At 39.2% G+C, this 19,867-nt stretch overlaps 1 protein-coding gene across 1 annotated transcript in view; it reads left to right on the forward strand.

Moving 5' to 3' along the window:
* LOC110014444 (neural-cadherin-like) overlaps nt 1–19,867 on the forward strand; it is a 338,096-nt gene that overhangs the window by 275,062 nt on the left and 43,167 nt on the right. The window contains exons 33-34 of the mRNA XM_023953704.1: nt 4,700–4,964; nt 11,647–11,827. Coding sequence (XP_023809472.1) covers nt 4,700–4,964; nt 11,647–11,827 — 446 coding nt within the window. The remainder of the gene's footprint in view (nt 1–4,699; nt 4,965–11,646; nt 11,828–19,867) is intronic.

Consider the following 19,867-nt stretch of genomic DNA (forward strand, 5'->3'; position numbering starts at 1 on the left):
GGAGTTTTAACAGTCAGCTCAGCCCAGGGTCAGACGTAGAACCAGTGTGGAGCGCTCTAACTTGGACCAGTGGATTCCCTGTAATCCCAGCTAATCCCACGAGGAGAGGGAAATGTTCATCTGAGAGGTCAGAAACGGTTAGAAAGAGGTTAGATAAATCAGATTAAAAGTTTTTTTTGTGCAATTTACAGGCAAAAAGGCATGCAAAAACATTAAAGATGTTAGATTTTTTTTAACCAAAGTCCTGGAGCATTTTAGATTCAGATGGGCTTTTTAAAGAGCACTGTTATGTCAAAGCTTCCGTCACCTATAATAGAAATAATAAATCCACATGGTGGTAAAAATAACTCAACCTGTTGAAGTGTCACAAGGCCTTTTAGAAGACCACAGACCTGGAGAATAACCTACATTTTCAAGAACAGCATTCACATTTGGGTTTTGAGAACATTGTATATTCAACCAGCTGACCTGGTTTGTTTAGCTAAAGCAAAAAAAAGATATATAGACTTTGTAGTGGTGGTGGATGTGGCAGTGCCAAGTGATGGGAACATCAGGAAGAAGGAACATGAGAAACTGGAGAAATACCAGGGACTCAGAGAAGAACTGGAGAAAGCCTGGAAAGTGAAGGTGACAGTGGTGCCTGTGGTAATTGGAGCACTCGGGGCAGTAACCCCCAAGCTGGAGGAGTGGCTACAACAGATACCTGGAAAGACCTCAGTCCTGAAAAGAACAGTGCTAGCAACAGCTAAGATACTGCAGGACCCTCAAGCTCCCAGGCCTCTGGTAGAGGACCCAAGCTTGGGTGAGAAACCACCCGTGGAAGAGTGAGAGGGGCGTTTTTTTTTAAATACATAGGAAATGTACACAATTAGCATAAAAAAACAAAAATACATAAAAATAAAATACATGTATCTAAATTCATGAATGTATGGGGTCCAAATAAAAGGATAAAAACCAGATGGTAAGCAAAAGAAAAAAAAAGTTGAAATCAGACTTATTATATGTATTAAAATATGTATTTTAAACTTGAAAGAAATTTTTTGGGGAAAAAAGTAAATTTGGAAAGAAATCTTAGAATTGAAATAAATGTGGGAAATTGGAAGTGAATAAACAGTCATTTTAACTTGAGTTTAAAAAAGCAGCGTCTGTTGTTGGCGCCGCCCGTGTCATCCTGTCTGTGATGCGGCCTACCGTGGTGACAATGTTCTCCCAAAGTTTGGTACATCGGTCAGAGGAGGGATGACACGGGCAGCGCCAACAACAGTCGCCATTCCGGACAGGATATGATGTCACCATAACTTCTGTAATGAGCCGTTAGCCAATAGGCTCAAAACCCCGCCCTCACATGTATTTAGGATCAACTCAGAAAACAAAAACGTCTGAAGCAAAACTGTGAAATGAGGACTGAAAGTGACGAGGAAGAGAAACAGGAAGAAAAAAAGCTGAAAATACAAAACAGCTGTTTTCATTTGGTAACAGTTTTAGCTCTATAGGTTTTTTTTCCCTTAGATTTTCAGTATTTCTTTAAATTTAAAACATTGTTTTTTTAATCTACAATTTTATTTCAAATGTTCTAGAATTCTAGAACAGTTCTTTTATATTAGTGACACATTTTCTTTCTATTTTATTGCATTTTTACTGCATTTAAATATATTGTGAATTAAAAAAAATTATAATGATACTTTTATTATAATACAGTTTTAAATTCAGAAGTTCACATTGTAAACTTAAAAGAAATATCGAATATTTGAAAAATAAAAAGATGATCCTGTATGATGTGCCGTATTCATTGTGACCTTCAAAAGTTTGGTACATTGGAGGACGGTTGACACCAACAGTGGACGCTGTTCTGAAGCGGACATTTCTTCGCCGTAACCTTTATAACTCAATGTCAGTCATGTCCTGGTGGCCAATGAGCTCAAAGCCCCGCCCCCATGTAAAACTTGGATCAACTTCAAAAACAAAAAGTCTGAATTAAAAATAAATTGACTGAAAGAGAAACGAAAATATGAAAATTAAAATGCAGAACAGCAGCTATTACATATTTATCTTACACTTGAAAAAAGTTTTAGGTTTGTAGCTTATTAAATATTAAAATATGTTTTTCAAATTTTCTATAGTTTTTTTAAAGTGTAATTTTTTTTTGTTTTAAATTTACTATTTTTAATTCAAGCTTTTTTTTAATTTACAATTTATTTCAAATTTTAAAGCAGGTTTTTATTTTTTTATTTTTTCTAATTTACACTTTTTTTTAAACTTTTAGCTGATCCTGATTTGACCCCATCGTTACTTTGAACATCCCTGATTAATTAAACCGTAGAAACAAACGAGCATCCAGAACGCTGTTTCATATTTCTAATAAGAATGTCTTTAGTCTGTTCCAGGAATGCTAAGTACGACTTTTAGCAGAGTAGTGGAGGTAAACCTATTTCTGTAATAAATGATATGAAAGGGAACATTAAATGTTTTGGTTTTTTCCAGAGCTTTTGTCCTGTCACATCCTCAAAAAATTTCCACTTCATTTATAATGTCCTCAGTAAAAACAAGCTGGGGTTTGGGGGGGTTTGGCTCCATCAATGGGGGCAGAAGCACGTGGAAAAGAAGGAAATAATTTAGGACCACATGTTGTCAGGAGGGTAAGAGATTAAGTCTAATTTCAAAGTGTTCATTAAAGATAAAGATCTGGTTTTTCCTATATTATTGTAAATGCTCTAAAGATGTGTTGCTGTATTAAATGAAGCTGATCTAGTTGGCTCAGATCTGTGGCAGAAAAACAGTTCAAACAAATCAACTTTTTGAACATGAACTACTTGCCAGTACATCTGTGTAAACAGTGGAATGGATGGTTATGTTTTTTTTCTCTCCAACTCACAGAGATTTATTTAGAATTTCTAATGAGTGATAAAAGAATGAGCGATTTGGCAGAATGCTTGTTTGTCTGACTTACAATATTGGAAGGAAACTTTGTTTGGTTTCCTTCTTTTTTAACTAGTGATTGAAAGTATAAAATGTTAACCACGCAATGTAAGAAAGACGTTAAAAATGTGTTTGTTGCTGGTCTGTTTTGGGCAATGCAAGTTTATTTCTACAGCACATTCTGTATAAATAGACATTTCAAAGTGCTTTGCATAAAACAGTAAAAGAAACAGCTAAAATACATTTTTGAGTGGTTGTTCAATAAAAATTTCAAGAAAAGTTAAAAAGAGCTGAATTTTAATTTAAAAAAACCCCGAAGAAGTCATGTAAGTGGAATTATCTTTTTCTCTACAGGGATTTCGGCTCATTTCAAGGATGTGTGTTTCATTTAAAAAAAACATAATATGAAACACATAATTGATTCTCCAAATTATATTAGAAAATAAGCAGAATTGCCTGAAAAATCTGCATCAATACCAAAAGTCAATACCAAAAGTAGTGGAAAAATGTTATGTCAAGTGGGACACATTTAATCCGGGGCAGATTTTCCGTCTGAATACACCCAAGCAGATCTGGTCCGGGATCGCCCTCGTACCCGTCTTTTGATTTTGGGTCGTTTCTGATAGACTGAGCTTCGATTCGCTCTGTGTAGGCTCAGTGCTCGGAGTGGAACAACTGGACCAAAATGGCCACCGTAGCCAGTAAATGCAGTAAATGTAAAGCAACAGCTCACTGAAATGTGGCCAGATTAACACAGGCTCTTTAAACAACTTTTAACGTGATAGGATTGCTTCTCACACTGTTTTCCAGACAGTCCATCCCTTGTGCTGTCCTATGGGGTCCAGATGACCCCCCCCCCCTTCCATTGACGTGTTCTCCCTACCATGACAAAGGTGGATAAAGGTGGAAAGATTTCATGTAATCCATGGACACCAGTGAAGATCACAAATCATTGAAGAAAAAAGGTTCAGAGCACTGTAGTGGGTCTAGATGACCCCACTCCCCATGTTAAAGTGCCTAGGATAGCACAAGGGTTACATGTCACAAACACTTATCAGCGTACCTTAGCCATCCTCTCCTTAGTAACTTCCTTGCAGCCACCTTCCTTGGAACCACCTCTGCACGCCGTACCACAGTAACAACTGTTGTACTTGACGTTGATACAGACGTTCAAAATTGATCAACCTAACATAAAGTTTGAATAGGTGAACTATTCTGATAAGGACTGCAAAGCCTGGTACTTCCGTCTTCTTTGTCTTGTTAGTTTGCTCCACCCTCATAATTCCTGGCCAATGACTGAAGAGATCTTTAGTCACATGGTTTGTTTACAAACTTTGGCTGGAAACCAAAATGTCTGGTTGACGGCAGTCTGAATACAGATCAAAACAAGGTTCAGGACTCGGTCCGGACCAACAGACTTTTCCAGTCTGAATACCGGTACTCCCTAAGATTAACATAGGGGGGCAAATGCTTTTTTTTTTTTTTTTTGTAAAAATCAAACAAAACAAGAAAGTCAAATTAGCAGATCACTCCTGTGTAAAGCATAAATGCTACATTTGCTAAACAAAAAACAAAAAACTAAGAACATCAAAATGAGCAAATTAACCTTGAACATTTCTGCAAAAAGCCAAATATTAATTGGGTAAACAAATCTGATTTCTTCACACTAAAAGTCTTTTCATCACATTTGATTGGGGTTTTAATTTTGAATTCTCTGCCTCCATCTACTCACTGGCTTTTGCTTAAACGCTAAGACCTGTAAACTTTGTTTTCTTCTCTGCAGATCTTTCAGGGCCTCTTGTGTGTTTTCTACAACCTCGGCGACGGCGATTTCAACCTGACCCTGCCAAGCTATCGCCTTGACAACGGCGACTGGCACGAGGTCTTTCTCGATCGCCACGACAGCGAGATGACATTGAAACTGGACGGAGGGGGAGGACAGCGGGAGGTGACGGGATCAAAGGGAAGAAGTCGGGAAATCGTTGTTGACCAAAGTGCGGTGATGCTGGGAAACACCTTCTCCCCGGGGATCAACAAGAGCTTTCAAGGTGGGTGGTCCAAGCAGGCAGCTTCCTCTGGGGATTTGCAGGATTTCTTAGGATGTCTGGGACTTTTTCTTGTAGTCAGATTAGCTTGTGTTAGTTCAAGTTAGAGTAAAGAAATGCTGCTTCTGCACAGTGCAATTCCTTTTTAAAGGTAAGATACATATATGACCAGCTTCCTGATTCTGTTAAAGTGACCATGATCAGATATTCAGACATTTGGCACAGTTTGCTTTGATGTCCATCCTTCAGTCAAACACGGAGAGATTTGGTGTTTGCATGGGAGTTTCTCCATTAACACAGGATCTCTGAAGATATGAGGGGAGGTTTTCTGCAGACGTTTGATCCACAGACTTCATCGTGATTCAGTCAATTATTAAACTTCTCTTGAACTGTGCAGAAACAGGTGGAAGAAAAGTTAATCCATACAAAGACATGCTGCGATTTGGGACTGAATCTGGATTTTTAGAAACACTCGTCTTATTCTGAAAGGTGTTTTTTTTATTGACTTTGTATTTTATCCATTTCATTTTAAAATAATATTTTAAGATCTCTTTTTCAAAATAAAACTTCCTTCTGAACCAGATTATAAATAGAACATAAACAATATAAGTTGTTCTTTTTTCCTCTGCAGCCCAGCTGAACAGTGTCCTAAGTGGCAGAAAATAATAAGCAGATTCACCATTATTGATACTATCAATATTGTTATTGTAACAGTTATTGTAATACATTTTATTAGGAACTTCTCCAAGTAGGAAAACTCTAAAAAATAAAAAAAAATAAAGATTCTTAAAATATGCCTCGATTTTGCAATAGGATTATATAGAGTTCAGAAAAGACGGTTATTTAAATCTGTTCAAGTGAAGAAGTCTGACAAAAAATGTTGCTTATTAAAGTTTAACGTTTTTAAAATAGATTATCAATCAGAAACCTCAGAGGAATTACCCAATTCCCAGTGGTTTGGATGTGACAGAATTACAGGACAAACGCTTGCCGCTGTAATTGCTGCCAAATTGGCTCCACATGGTATTGATTCTGGGGGCTGAAGACAAATCAACAAAGTTTGGGTTTTGCTTGTTTGACAGTTAGAATGACATGTTTTTCCAAAGAGGAAAGCGTGTAATTCAGGCCTCTGGAAAATGAACTGTAATTGTCCGTTTGTGTGTACATGTGTGTGGTTCCTGAGGCTCCAACAACACATACCATGGAGTGTTACACACTACTCTAAAGAGTCTAAATAACTCTTCATACGAGAACAAACTTAGGGTTGCTGCTATGCTGCTTTATTAAAGCTATTAGTTTGACCCCCAGCTGGTGGAAAATGACCCCTACTGACCCAAATGTTGGACGATTCTTTAAAGAAACTAAAGATAGATGCAGGAGACAAAGGGAATGAAACACAAACCGCAAAAGGGTACTTGAAAAATGATTTAATTAAAGCATATCTGCAGAATGTTCTGGCAGGATTCTTAAGCCAGAGTGAAGTTTGGATTTAATGTGACGTGTTTGATGTGACAGAGTCATGCGAAAAGATTGCTGTGGCACTGAGGCCACTTGAGGCTGCTTAACAAGAATTCATTTTCAGATTCCAGAAAAAGATCCTATGCTCCCGAGCTCTTCAATGATTGACGCTACTCTGTGATGATTGATTTAACCGCATGCATGAGGAAACGTTTTTAGTGTGAAACTGAGAACTTCGTAAAGGTAAGAGTTCCTATAAAAAAATACCAGCGTATAACTTACCAACAATTAGGAAAACATCTCACTAATTTATGTGATTTATTACAAAGAAATCCACAAATTCGTATTATATATTTTATGTTGTGTTTTTATGATCAGGAACTATATTGTCTACACGAAGACTTGTACATCCGTGAGGAACATCACTGTTCTTTTGAACGCCGTTCTACAATAGTGGATGTGTATTTATGTTACTTTACAAAAAGTAACATATGGTGACGTTTTGGAGAAAAAGGAAAAACACAAAAGGAGGATTGTTCATTTTGGAAACGGAAACATTCAGGTTGAAAGCAGAGCTAAAACCTTAGTCACATGACCCATACAGGTGCTGGTTTTTGGGTTGTCTGGGTCTGTGGAGGGTCGTATAGAGGAGCGGCTGCATCTTCGAGGTAGAGGAGGTGCGTCTTGCCGTCTCCTTAACCCTTGTGCTATCTTAGATGACCCCACCCTTCCATTGACGTGTTCTCCCTACCATGACAAAGGTGGATAAAGGTGGAAAGATTTCATGTAATCCATGGACACCAGTGAAGATCACAAATCATTGAAGAAAAAAGGTTCAGTGCACTGTCTAATGGGTCTAGATGACCCAACTCCCAACGTTAAAATGCCTAGGATAGCACAAGGGTTATTAAGGCTTGTACGGCCACCTAAAGGGAAGTCGTAATAATGGAACGTACAATTGTCCTGTGTGTGATAAGTGTATTATGAATTATTTGTAAGGACAATGTAAGTTCCACGCACTCATGATGGACGGGTGATGCTCTCCTGCGGTTTTCTTACGCCACACACTAGTTGTTAGTAAGGTGCCAGTACTGACCTCTTCTTGACCGCACACCAATGCTGCGCGCATGGGGGTGCGTGTAGGACAGCCATAGGATGTCTAGCAGGCAGGCCGCTGGCAAGGAGCGTGGACGTATCACGTGAAACAGCACTTATGAGCTCCATGACCAGCACAAATGATTTAGGGGTTGTAAAAATGTAAACTTTGTACGACAAGCCTGCAAGTCACCTAATTTATACTTACTTACCCAAATGTTTTCACTATGACCTGCTCATAGAATAAATGTGACACAAATGTGCATGACTGTCGGTCTACAGGTTCACTGATCAGTCTACGACCTTGATATCTTGAGTGGACCACCTGTGTGCCCCGTACAAGTTTAACAACCTGTAAGGACAGTTGAGACAAGTGCTTTACCAACCCTACGATAGCGTCCCCTATACTGTACGTCATGAGTGGTTAAGGGTTCAACTTCCATTAGCTTTAAAAAGGCTTCACGATACATTTACCACACGCAGGAGAATGGTACATTCCATTATCATGACGTCCCTTAAGGTGGCCATTCCAGCCTCAAGGGAACTACAAAGACACACCTTAAAATGCAGTCGCTCTCCTCTATGACCCTCCACAGACCCGGACAACCCAAAAACCTGCAAGACCTGAACAGGTCTACCCGCCCATACCAGGGGGTGTGACTAACGCTTTAGAATCGTTGCAATGTGAGTCATTCAATGCCAACTGGAGTGGTTACCATATCGGAAAAACGTTTAAATGTTAACCTCTATGCCTATGAAATGATAGATGATTCCAGAAAAGCATCAACCCTTCATTGGCTTCATTCTGTTTTAAGATTTAGATTATTTAAAATGTACTAAACCAAGAAAGAACCAACTTCTTTGATCATTTGTTTGGCCCTAATATGAATTTTGAAACATCTGAATTATTTTCCTACTGGATTTCAGCTTGAAGGACTTTGTTTGCCCTCTCAGGTCTTTGACAAATCCCCTCATCATTCACTCTACCAGCAAACCAAAGCCAATATTTCACAAATTCTGCCAAATCAGGAGAAAAAAAAAACTCATTTGAGAGAAGCCTGAAAATCGCTACCTGTTTGATGGGGCCGAGGAAGCCTCTCTAATGAGGAGTGAAATGTCTCCAGGAGCCGAGAAAAAAGCCTTCTGTTCAAACACTTAGGAATCTAAGGAAACATTTTGACATTTGAAAAAAGTGAGAGTCTGTTTGATATCTGAGAGAGGAAGAGGTCAGAAGTAAAAGATACAAGCACAAAGTGAAAGAGACTGAGAGCTCCCTGGAGTTAGACAGTAAGAAAGGCAGACAGCTGTGCCTCTGGCAGTGAAGAACAATGCAGGACTTTTTTTCCTTAATTGATTTTAAAAGCATTTCCTTTCACATGGGCAGTGGTGATGCATTTTGGCAGCCGGAGTGGAAGCTGTGTGTCCACGATTGTTTGCTAAAGCATTCACTTTAGTAAAAAATTCCTTTTCAAAACCTGACAGAGAGCGAATAAAATTTTAACTAAATGTGGCAACTAAGTCATTAGGCTAAAAGGCACTTCAAAAGTACATCCTCAGCCAGACACAGCGAGTCACACTTTAAGATATTACTCGTTTCAAGGTGGAGGATGCCCACGAGGGAATCAGTCCTCGTTACAGAGGCGAACTCTGCACATTAAAGGAAGTAAAACCAGACAGCGGACCCCGCCGTTCTACCGTGCTCTTCTCACCACGACGTGTGCAAAACACGGCGGGTGATGCAACGGAGCACAATAAAACCTAAAGTTTGTGACTTTTTTAGGCTGACTTTAAATTACATCATGCAATCCCTATGCATGATAACATCACCATTATATTCTGTGCTAGGATGTGTTTAGGGTTAGAGTAGCTGCAGAGTAGCTGCAATGGTTGTAAATCTGATTAGAAATTATGCAGATTTAGGAAATTTCTCTATGGAGTTTTTTTTTTTTTTCATTCAGTCACTTAGTTTTTTGCAGGTTTCTCAGACAAATCTCCAATTTGCTCTTCATTTAGGTTCTGTAAGTCATAAAAAGGAGAAACAGTGAAAGTTTTATGAATCTGACTAAGTGGAGACATAAATGAGAATCTGACTTTGTGAAATGTAATGAAATCGCAAGAGCTGAATACATTTTGTCTAAAATTTGGAAACTTTTTTAGCAAATGCAATTTGGTTGGAATAGAGAATTCTAACAAAACATGTCTAAGGAAAATTGATCTTAGAATGTATTTCTGAGTATTTGCTGTGAATCAGAAGCAGACAAAAACTACCATTTTGTAGCAATGACGTAGGTGCAACAATTGGCGGGCAAAAAGCTCCCTGCTCCGTTCTGATCATCCACCTGCAGATGATTAGATCCATCTTTGTTTTCCTCGTCTGAGCTGGAATCTGCATCAGAACTGGACGTCTTGATAGATCCGGTGTTGCTCGCCATTTTTGTTGCACCACTAATGTTAGGTAGGAGCTGTGAGGGCTGGAAGCTAAGAGGAGATCACATAAACAAATGGATGATGGGAAAGGGGGGTGGGTTTACTCTGCGCCAACGGTCCCGACCTCAACCTTAGAATTCAATTTCTAATGAACTCCTGCTGCTCTGCTGAAACTATGTCTTAGAAAACAGTACAGGTTTCTTGATTTTGGCTAAAAATGACAAAATCCTAATCAAAAAATACTTTGAAAATAAATCCAAACATCTACAATCCTACTTCATGCATTTCATTGCTGGTGAATTTTTTTTAACTTTTAATTTGGGAAACCAAACTTTGGAAACTCTCCTGTAAATTTTTATTTGTCTCCTGCACTGCCGCCAGAAAACCTTTTTATATTATCAACCAAAAAGTTGAACATGCATTCAAGAAACCCAAATCTCTCTAAAAATGTGACGTTAGTTTTGTTTTGAAAAGCTTTGAAAAACATCTTTAAGTCTCCAGCATCTCAGTACTCTGAGGCACATGGGGCAACAGAGACCAAATGTGTTCAAACTCCTTCATAAATGCTGTTTGGTATTTGACGTAGCAGTCATTTAAAGACTTTGTGAAAACCTGATCCCATGAAAACTTCTACTAACACTGATAAACTGTTTTGAGTTGAGGTTTGTTTTGTCATATTTACTGACCTTTATTCTCCAAACCTTCCACAAATCTGTTTGGAGTCTCCCTGGAGACGTCTGCTTTGAAAACCTCCTCTGCAAATCCTTTGTGCTTCTTTACCTTTTTACCCTTTTTTCTTTTTCATTATTTGAGTGTTTTTGTTTCCTCAAAGATAAAAAAGCAGCGGTTTTAAAAATATCAATACCCGACCCTGGTTCAGGCTCACAAAAAACTGACAGAAGTAATTATGACTTTCGTCAAATTCATCGAGCTCTTCCTCTCTTTCCTTGTCCTACCTGGTGTCTCTTTTTACATAATGAAAACACAGAAGTGGCCGGTTCTGATGATGATCTAAAACTTAAAGACGTTCACTAAGGTCAAAGGTGAAAGCAGGGGAACATTTACATAATACTGAATAGGGAATAATTTATACTCAACTCCTGAATGAAGTATGTTGGATGTCCTGATCCTGTGTGTCTGCTTTAGTGATACTTGCAGTATTTATGCAGTTGTGTAAAAAAAAAGTTCAAGCAGGAAGAAGGTGAACGCTGCTCGTGACGCTATTCAAGGGGTGGACTTTTATCAGAGATGTTTGCTCTGCTTTGCAGGTGTGAACACTCACACCACACCTGTACTGCTAATGTCATTAAGTGTGCCGCAGTTCAGTTCAAAACACAAGAGTGTCCAGCGGACCAAACATAGAAACTAAAATCTCTAAGCACCATGCACAGTGAGCAGAGATGAAAGCAGACGACAGCTTAAGAGAGTTTTTTAATGAAAAAGTCAGGAACTGTTTACTTGGCTGGTTTTTTAAGGGTTGCTGGTGATTATTGATTTAGAATGGACAGAAACTGATGGTTTTTTTTTTCTCCTGGCCTGGTCAGAAGACTGACATTCATCAACAAAGGAGATCATCTGCACAATGACCAGCAAAAGCTCAAAGCACTTAAACGTCCATTTAGCCAAAGAAAGAAAAGAACTCTGGCTTCAAATGTTAAAACGTCTTTGTTTTTTTTTTTTCCTTAAACTGCTTTTCTTCCCGCAGGCTGTATGAGGGATTTGCGTCTCAACGGACGCTACTTGGCGATGGACAGCAAGCCAAGAGATGGGGTTTCCCTGGTCAGCCAACAAGGGCTCTCTGTTGGGTGCTTGTCAGACTCCTGCAAGAGAAACCAATGCAGCCCCCCCTTTACCTGTGTTGACCTGTGGAGAGTACACGAGTGCAGGTACGCGCACACTCGCGCACATTTAAGTGAAAGCAGAATTTAACACAACAATACTTGGCCCAAACCTCATCCTTTTAAATCCAGAGGAGTAGAGATGAGACCTGACAGCAGCTGACTCCCTTTGAAAGCACTTTTCAGCTTCTGGTGTTGACATGTTTTGGTTTGGCTGTGGTAAAGCTGCAGTGGTCAGGTGTCACAGCTCAATTTCACAGAAAGAAAAAACAATGTGAACTTCCCAAGCCTTTGATACAGATCAAAATATCTGATCAAAAACGTAAAATATTGCAGCTTTTCTTTATTTAAAAAAAACTTTACGTAGGGTCAGGAAAAGTAGTTTCATCAGAAGCCTTTAGGTGTAACCATTGCTGTTGATCAATGCATTATTATTGTAGGAAAATGACTGCAGGGATGCAAAACCACTCAAGAGTTTATTGCAGAAATATTTTTTAGAAAGCACAAAGGCCTCTGAGGCTTAACTGAGCTAAATCTGCACAATATTTGGAGAAAATATATCTAAAAAAAATGCAAACTGGTGCACAGATGTTTGGCGCCAAAGTACAACGGGTTAAAACTATGCCAGATGTCAAGCATGGCAGTGAAAGTTGGTAATAAGGGCTTAAAATACTGTCACAAAAATTAGACACTTCCCTTTTTTTACCATAAAACCTGTTTGTGAAAGTTTTGTGAGTGAGGCCAAAAACAGATGCAACCTTACTAAAACTGACTTAATGTAGGATTTTCATATCTTGAGAGATAGATCCAAACTTCACCCGTTGGGTTTTCACACGTTGATTCTTCAGACACAGTCAGGTCGTCTTTAGCGGAAAACGAGAAGAGATTGTCAAAAGTTGTTGTTCATCTTACCTTGTCATGGTTTAAGCTAAGGTCACTAATGCCAAAATGCCACCACGCGGCGACCTAAATGTCAGCTACCTCACCAGGCCGCGCAGTGGCTCTTGTAATCAGACTCCATTCCCATCGTTCATGTTAACGATCTGTTTGGTTTGTTCGTAAAGACCACATCTCTAAAGAATTTGAGTTTGTAACTTTGTTTTTGATGCACATCGTATCGTTTTGTAATTCTATTTTGTGCACTGCACATATTTTCTTGTGCTCTGAGAATGCGCTAGCAGTGCGCGTGCAGGGAACATTACCCCGGTCTACTGGCGGCCGATGGCACTGGATACTAGACACTTACACATTGCCCAGTCAGAGCTGCTGCCAGCCGGCGACCCAGCTGTGACCATTCATGACCACGCCAACAGAAAAACCAGGCGGCAGCAGCTAATCTTGAAGATTCTGCTGAAGTCTTCTATGTTTTCAGAAAGGTTTTTTGCTTTGAAATTTACAAGAGTTATGACACAAAATGGGAATACTCCTTATTTTGGACTCAAACATTTATTTAGTCTCTACTTGTTTGATTGTTGTAATAAAACATTAAAATGGTTTGATGTCATTTTTTGTGATTTTGTGATTTTTTGTGATTTTTCCAGTAAACAAGATAGAAATGTGTGTGTATATATATATATATATATATATATATATATATATATATATATATATATATATATATATATATATAAGCCTAAAAAGATGACTATCAATCTTTGCCACAAAAAAGCTTTAGAAAAATTCTAAAGTAAAAAAAAGAGCTCAAAAAGGTCCCGACCTACTAAAATTGCCACAACACTTTTCAGTTTGTATTTTGGACCCATAAATCTGTTTTATTTAGATTTCCTTACTATCTCCAGTTAATGAAGGTCATTATCTTTTTTTATAACTTGTGTATAAATGTTTACGTCGCTAAAATAAGTTATTTAATATCTTAAAGGTGTTTGATTATGTACACCAAAGATTGCACACCAGGAATGATTGGATCATTACGCTTTGAGCCTTCCTGTAGATGGAGTGTCGGTGTAATGACTCTGAAACCTCAACAGAGACACTTCATTGAAACTGCTTGTATCGGTGAAAGAGCCATCCTTCATCAGCTCTAACAAAATTATCCCAGGAAGTTTGGGGAATTGCTGAAACCGTACGATCCTGAGCTTCACAGCTTCAGACGGAGAGGAAAAGTTGCGGCATCGGTCTGTGCTGCATCGACTGCCACCGTTCTTTTATCTTAGATTTACATTTTTGTCGTAGCAAATACAGTAATGCCATTGAACACATTTCATGTGATTGCCGATGCAGCAGCAGCAGCAGCAGCACTGCTGCTAGATTATCTTCCCACTGTCTAAAGATAAGATGGATAGAGGTCATTTACTTTTTACTGTCGATAGAATGCAGGCTCCAAGGAGCCCAGGCTCCCAGTTCTGGAGATCACTCCATTTACAACTGCTGAACTGTGTCTTCCATCTTCTAGAAAGTGATATGTTATGCAGAAAAAACACATTATTTTTGTTGTTTAAGAGTAAATATTTGATCATAGATCCAAATGACGTTAGATTTAAAGCTGTAGTACAGACTTTAAAGGTAATCTTTATGGAAGACGAGGTTTACCTGGAGGTAAAGAGTTCACTCCACTCCCTAAAACATACAGCAATGAACCAAGCGGCAAAGAAATGATTGAAAAAGCAGCAAACCTTTGATTAGTATCTCAAGAGAATGTCACCTTGAGGAAAAACGCGCCTTTGTTTCTTTTTCTGTTTCTGACTTTTGCCTCATAAACCTCTAAATGTTGTTGGGAAAAGCATATAGAGACGCATGGAAGTGAATTTTAAATCTTCTAAAGGGGTTTTAAATATGTGTGTTTATTCTTAGTTAGTTTATACTAGTTAGTTAGTTACTTAGTTTATACTAAGTCGATGTTTTTGCTCTTTTAAGATCTGCTAGTCCTTAATTTGTCCTTCAGTGGGGAAATGTCCAAATTGCAGCGTTCCAATTTTCAATAGGATCAAAAGAAGGTGTGTACATTTTAAAAATATTTATATCATGGTCTGGGTGAATATTTGATTCTGATTGGCTGTTAAAAAGTGATAATGGACACCAATAAAGAAGTCAAATAGTCTGAAAGTTCTATAGTATTGCTGCCTAAACACCAGTTGGTGATCAGATCAGCAGAAACTTGGAACAAAGGTATATGGATAATATTTTAAGAAACTGCTTAGGTAACAATGAATCACAACAACAATACAGCAGAACTGATCAGTTATTTTATGGTTTCCTTTAACCTTTTGATGGAATTGGATAATTGTGAAGACTGGAAAGCAGCAAATAGAGAAGAGAATAGGAGGAGGAGAAGAGACACATGGAGGAATTGAACAATTTAGAGGATGACAATGACAATGCAAACCCAAAGAAAAATGGACAATTAAAGCATTTAGAAATACTTTCTGGCTCAAAAAACGTACCCATCAGAAAAAAACAAGATTAAAGTACTATTGATTTGATATGTATTTCCTTCATAAGTAACCATCATATAAGAATAATGGATTGGATTTATCTGCGCTTTTCCAGACGCTCAAAGAGCTTACAATGTGTCCATTGTTCATTCACTCTTCATTCGTACTTGGTGATGGTAGAGGCGTGGCTGCCGGTTCGCGGCTACGGTCCCTCTGACCATCACCGGGATCATTCATGCACGTTCGTGCTGGTAGGCAGTAGCGTTAAGGGTCTTGCCCAAGGGCCCTCACTGGGTGGTGTTAACTGTTCACCAATTCAATTGCTTGCTCATTCCCCCCCCCGGGAATCGAACCCTGGTTTCCTGCATGTCAGTCCTTCACCATACCAACCGATGCGTCGTCCATTAATTTTTCATTATGGACACCTTAAAGGGCATATTTACGATGTCATCCAGGGAAAAAGTATTAGATCATTGCACCATAGGCCAGGTTAGAGTCAGTTTAAAGTGAATGGTGGTTTGGGGTGATGAGAAAATACCTGAAAATGTGTTGATTTGACTTGAGTCCTTTCAAGAGCAAGTGACAACAAAACACTTAAAAATAAAACGGCACAACCACCAATAAAAAAAAAAAAAGTAAAACAACTTTATCTGAAGCAAAAAGAGCTACACTTTGCTCACGTGTAACCGACATTGCGCTCACTGAAACTGGAAAAAGTTCATCTTAATATCCCTAAAATCCATCAGAAACTACAGTTCCCAGAGCCCCACCCATTTTACATTTGGTATCACTGACACCAGACACCAGGAGGAGATCCTTTAGTAGTGTGCAGTGTTTGGGAGATAATCAGGTTAGAAATGTCCTCTGCACAGTACACATTTGTATTGATGGTAGTCAGGAGAATAAAAGGCTAAGCCCCTTCACACATGCCAAATTAAAAACAAATTTTTCCTTCTTTTTTTTTAAACAAATTTATACCTTTCAATTGCAAGTACCAACCAGAAAACTGTCAAGCATAAAACCAAAAATGAGAAGATTTTAACTTCTGAAAACTTTGCTGTCCTGCAACGAGGAAGTGTTGCTATTTGTGTTGCATGCATGAATGAGGGGAACTGCAGCACTAAAAGTCCTGCTGCCCTCTGCTGTGGTCCACTTCCCAACATCCTTCTTCGACCGGTAATGGCTCTCAGCTGCTCCATTCTTCAGTTTCTTACTTCACAGTGTATGGCTCCCGCATGGCAGCCCACCTACTACTGCCACTCACTGGCAAGCTCTGCACTCTCCTTCTGCTTCTATTTTTACTGACCTTAGGTGAATATTCAACAGTAAATGTTGCACATAAGAGATGGGACGAGCTGCTGGAGTCTGATCAGCAACAGCGTAGCCTTGTGGTTGTGATGGAAACTTGTAACTTAAAAGTCTTTTGTTAAAAACAGTGATGTAATCCATCAAAACTCCTGTTGCATCAAACGTGTGGAGCCACACCACATGAACTGTAACATAACAAAAAGGAAATATATGATTTTCAGACCTGTTAACTATTGAAAGACACAACTCTAAACATGAGAAGCTGCAAATTAAAAAAGAAAATGTAACTGTAACTTACAATCCCAATAACATTTAAAGTATATTTTAATTTACATGTAGAGGATTAATAAACATAACGTAAGTCGTGCTATATTCCCAAACACGATAAAACTTGAGATAAATAACACATCATGCTATAAAATCCAACTAAAATGCAGATGAGGCAAGTGCATCCATACGGCTTCAGCGGGACTCATAAAGGTTAACCGTAACCTGGAGGGTTGTTAGTTTATTAATGTGGGGCCTTCAGGTTTGTGTTAACAATGCGGAGGAGGATACACACCAGCGGTTCAGGACGACCGCCAACAACGTGGAGTCCCACTGCATGAAGGAGGTATATTGACAGTTATAAATAATTGAAGACATGAAGACCAAACATGAAGATTAGGCAGTAAAAAAACTGCAAACAGCCTGCATCTAAAACAGGCTTCAGTGAAGGTTTTATTATGCGAAGGAAAAGGTTAAATGGCTGCTGAACGCCGCATCTTTAGAAATGACTAGACTACTGTTAGAAAACAAAGTTTCAGATCTTTCTGGTCATAATTAATTCAAACCAGCAGCTGGAAGAAGTCAGGATGCAGACAAACTGCTCAAAGACGTAAACGCAAAGATTATTTTATCGGACCGGATTGACGTGAATAAAAGGACAAATGCTGCACATCAACTGTTGCAAAAGTCCCTGGAATAGAAGCATAGGGAGCGTCGGGCTGCTGCTTTACAGTTTCTCCTCTTTTTGTAACTGTTCCTATTAAAAAACTCTTAATAGATGAATTCTGGTGTGACCTGCAAACACTCGGTCACTACGCAATCCAAATGAAGCAGAACTGTCTGGACCTAAACTGGACCAGGTTAATGAACCTGAGCTAGACCGGGTTTATGGAGCTGAGCTGGACCAGGTTTATGGACCTGAGCTGGACCAGGTTTATGGGCCTGAGCTGGACCAGGTTTATGGACCTGAGCTGGACCAGGTTTATGGACCCTTCCTGGACCAGGTTAATGAACCTAAGCTGGACCGGGTTTATGGACCTGAGCTGGACCAGGTTTATGGGCCTGAGCTGGACCAGGTTTATGGACCTGAGCTGGATCGGGTTTATGGACCTGAAATGGACCAGATTTTTGGACTTCAGTTGGGCCAGGTTTATGGACCTAAGCTCAGGTTCATGGATTGGTGACACCTGTTTTAAACTTAAATCTTTTTACTTTGGGGCACAGTTTTCTAGTTTTAAAAGTTCAGACCTCACCTGTCTGAAGTATATAAATATGCGGACATACAAATGGTTTAAAAAAAAACACTAAAATGAAATAACTGTCATAAAACATGTCCCTGCATTTGGTATCTGGACCCAAGCAGGTAAACCTGTGCTAAATTTTCACGGATATTCTTTTTTTTCTCTCTCTCTTTTGCATTTCTGTTTATCTATAGACAAAGAAAAGATATTTACATTGAAAACCAGCCCCACTCTGAAAATATCCAACAACTCTGTGCACAATGGAAACTCTGGAAACAATGATGCTCATTTGCATTCTTATCAGACTTTGTCATTGAAATAATGTCCTCTCCTCATTGGTGGCGCACCATAACTAGTCTATCACGTCTGGGGAAACGAACCTCTGCCATGTGGCCTGAATGTTGATGGAACATTTGTTTGCAGGAGTTTTTGTGACGACAGTTTTTTGAATCGGAAAACCAAGCGGACTCAACGGAGGGCTTTGTCAGGTTTTACAGTTCACAAAGCTGAAGAGTTTGGGGGAAAAACGAATCATTCACGAATAAAATCCGATTTTCTTCTGCAGGATTGTCAACAGAAGCCTGTTTTCAGGTCAGCAACAGAATCGAAAGCTGCAGTGATGTCTGACTGAATGACAGGTGTCCTGCAGTCAACACCTCTGCAGACTCCCATGAAACTCCATGAATATTGAGGAACTGAGCTTCAGTTATGATCCTCATCGCAGCTAATTATGTTTCAAACCGCCGGGTCTTTTTTGTTCCCCCTCCATCATGAAGATAGCCGGCATTTATTTTGAGCAGTCAAAGTTTAGTTTGAATGTTACTTTAGACAAGTCATTTCACTTTGTATTTGCTTTGATGGCAAAAGTAAAATGTGTAGAGACACTGGGATCCATTTATTGTGGCGCCTGTTGAAATGTATCTTTAAAAGATGACATTTAAACTGTAAGACCTGCTGTGCCGCGTATAATGAGAGAAGCAGACCATTTCCTTTATTTGCCACTTAAATCTTCCTACACCTGCACCAAATGCAAACTGGGAGATAGACCTTTTTTAGCTCAGAGGAGCAGAGAGAGGAGTGCATCAACACGAAAGAGCTTGGAGCCCAAAACGGGATCATCAGATGTGACCGAAGTTCAGGGAATGTTGTGATCTTTACTACCAATGTTGTGTTTATTGCAAACTTTACCAGCAAATTAGGTTTATGAGACTCAACTGAAAGACTTCAAAAGCTTCTCCTTTTTTTTTTTTCTTGTCGTTAAATCAAGAACCGTGGATGACATTCAAAACAAATAAACGGGGATGGAAAAGCTTCTTAACAATGCGGCCAGTGAAAGGAGCTAAGCCGATTAGGTGGATGTGAGTGTGATTATGTAATAATAGAGTTTAAGAGAAGATGCAGTACATTAACTCTTCATTGTCTTGTCTGGATTATTTTGTCGCCAGAAGAGGAGCAATTATGAGATAAATTACAGCGCCGCTCTGAGTCTAATGCTGCTCTCTCGCAGAAAAGTTAAGTCAATATTAATAAGCGCGAGCACCTCGACGGAGACCGGAGGCGAAACCCATTCCTGATGTCATCAAAACGTGCCGCCTGGAGCTCCTCAATAGACACTGAGTGAGATCCTGCAGTAATGGCTTCATAAAATGTTTGTTTGAGTTGTTACACTCAAATGAGCTTTTAATGACAGCTCTGCTTTCTGAAGTGAGGCAGAAAATGTGGCCCCATCTGCATAAAACTGCCCTTGTTACTGCCGACGCCACACAGTCAGCATTTTCATCGCCTGCACGTCCCTCTCTGTTAAAGTCTACATCCCTGTAAGATCACTGATTAAAGAACTAATTAACTTTTTCCACTGGTGGAAAGGGGTAATAAATACT

This window comes from Oryzias latipes, chromosome 3 (genome assembly GCF_002234675.1).
Source record: "Oryzias latipes chromosome 3, ASM223467v1".
Lineage (NCBI taxonomy): Eukaryota > Metazoa > Chordata > Actinopteri > Beloniformes > Adrianichthyidae > Oryzias > Oryzias latipes.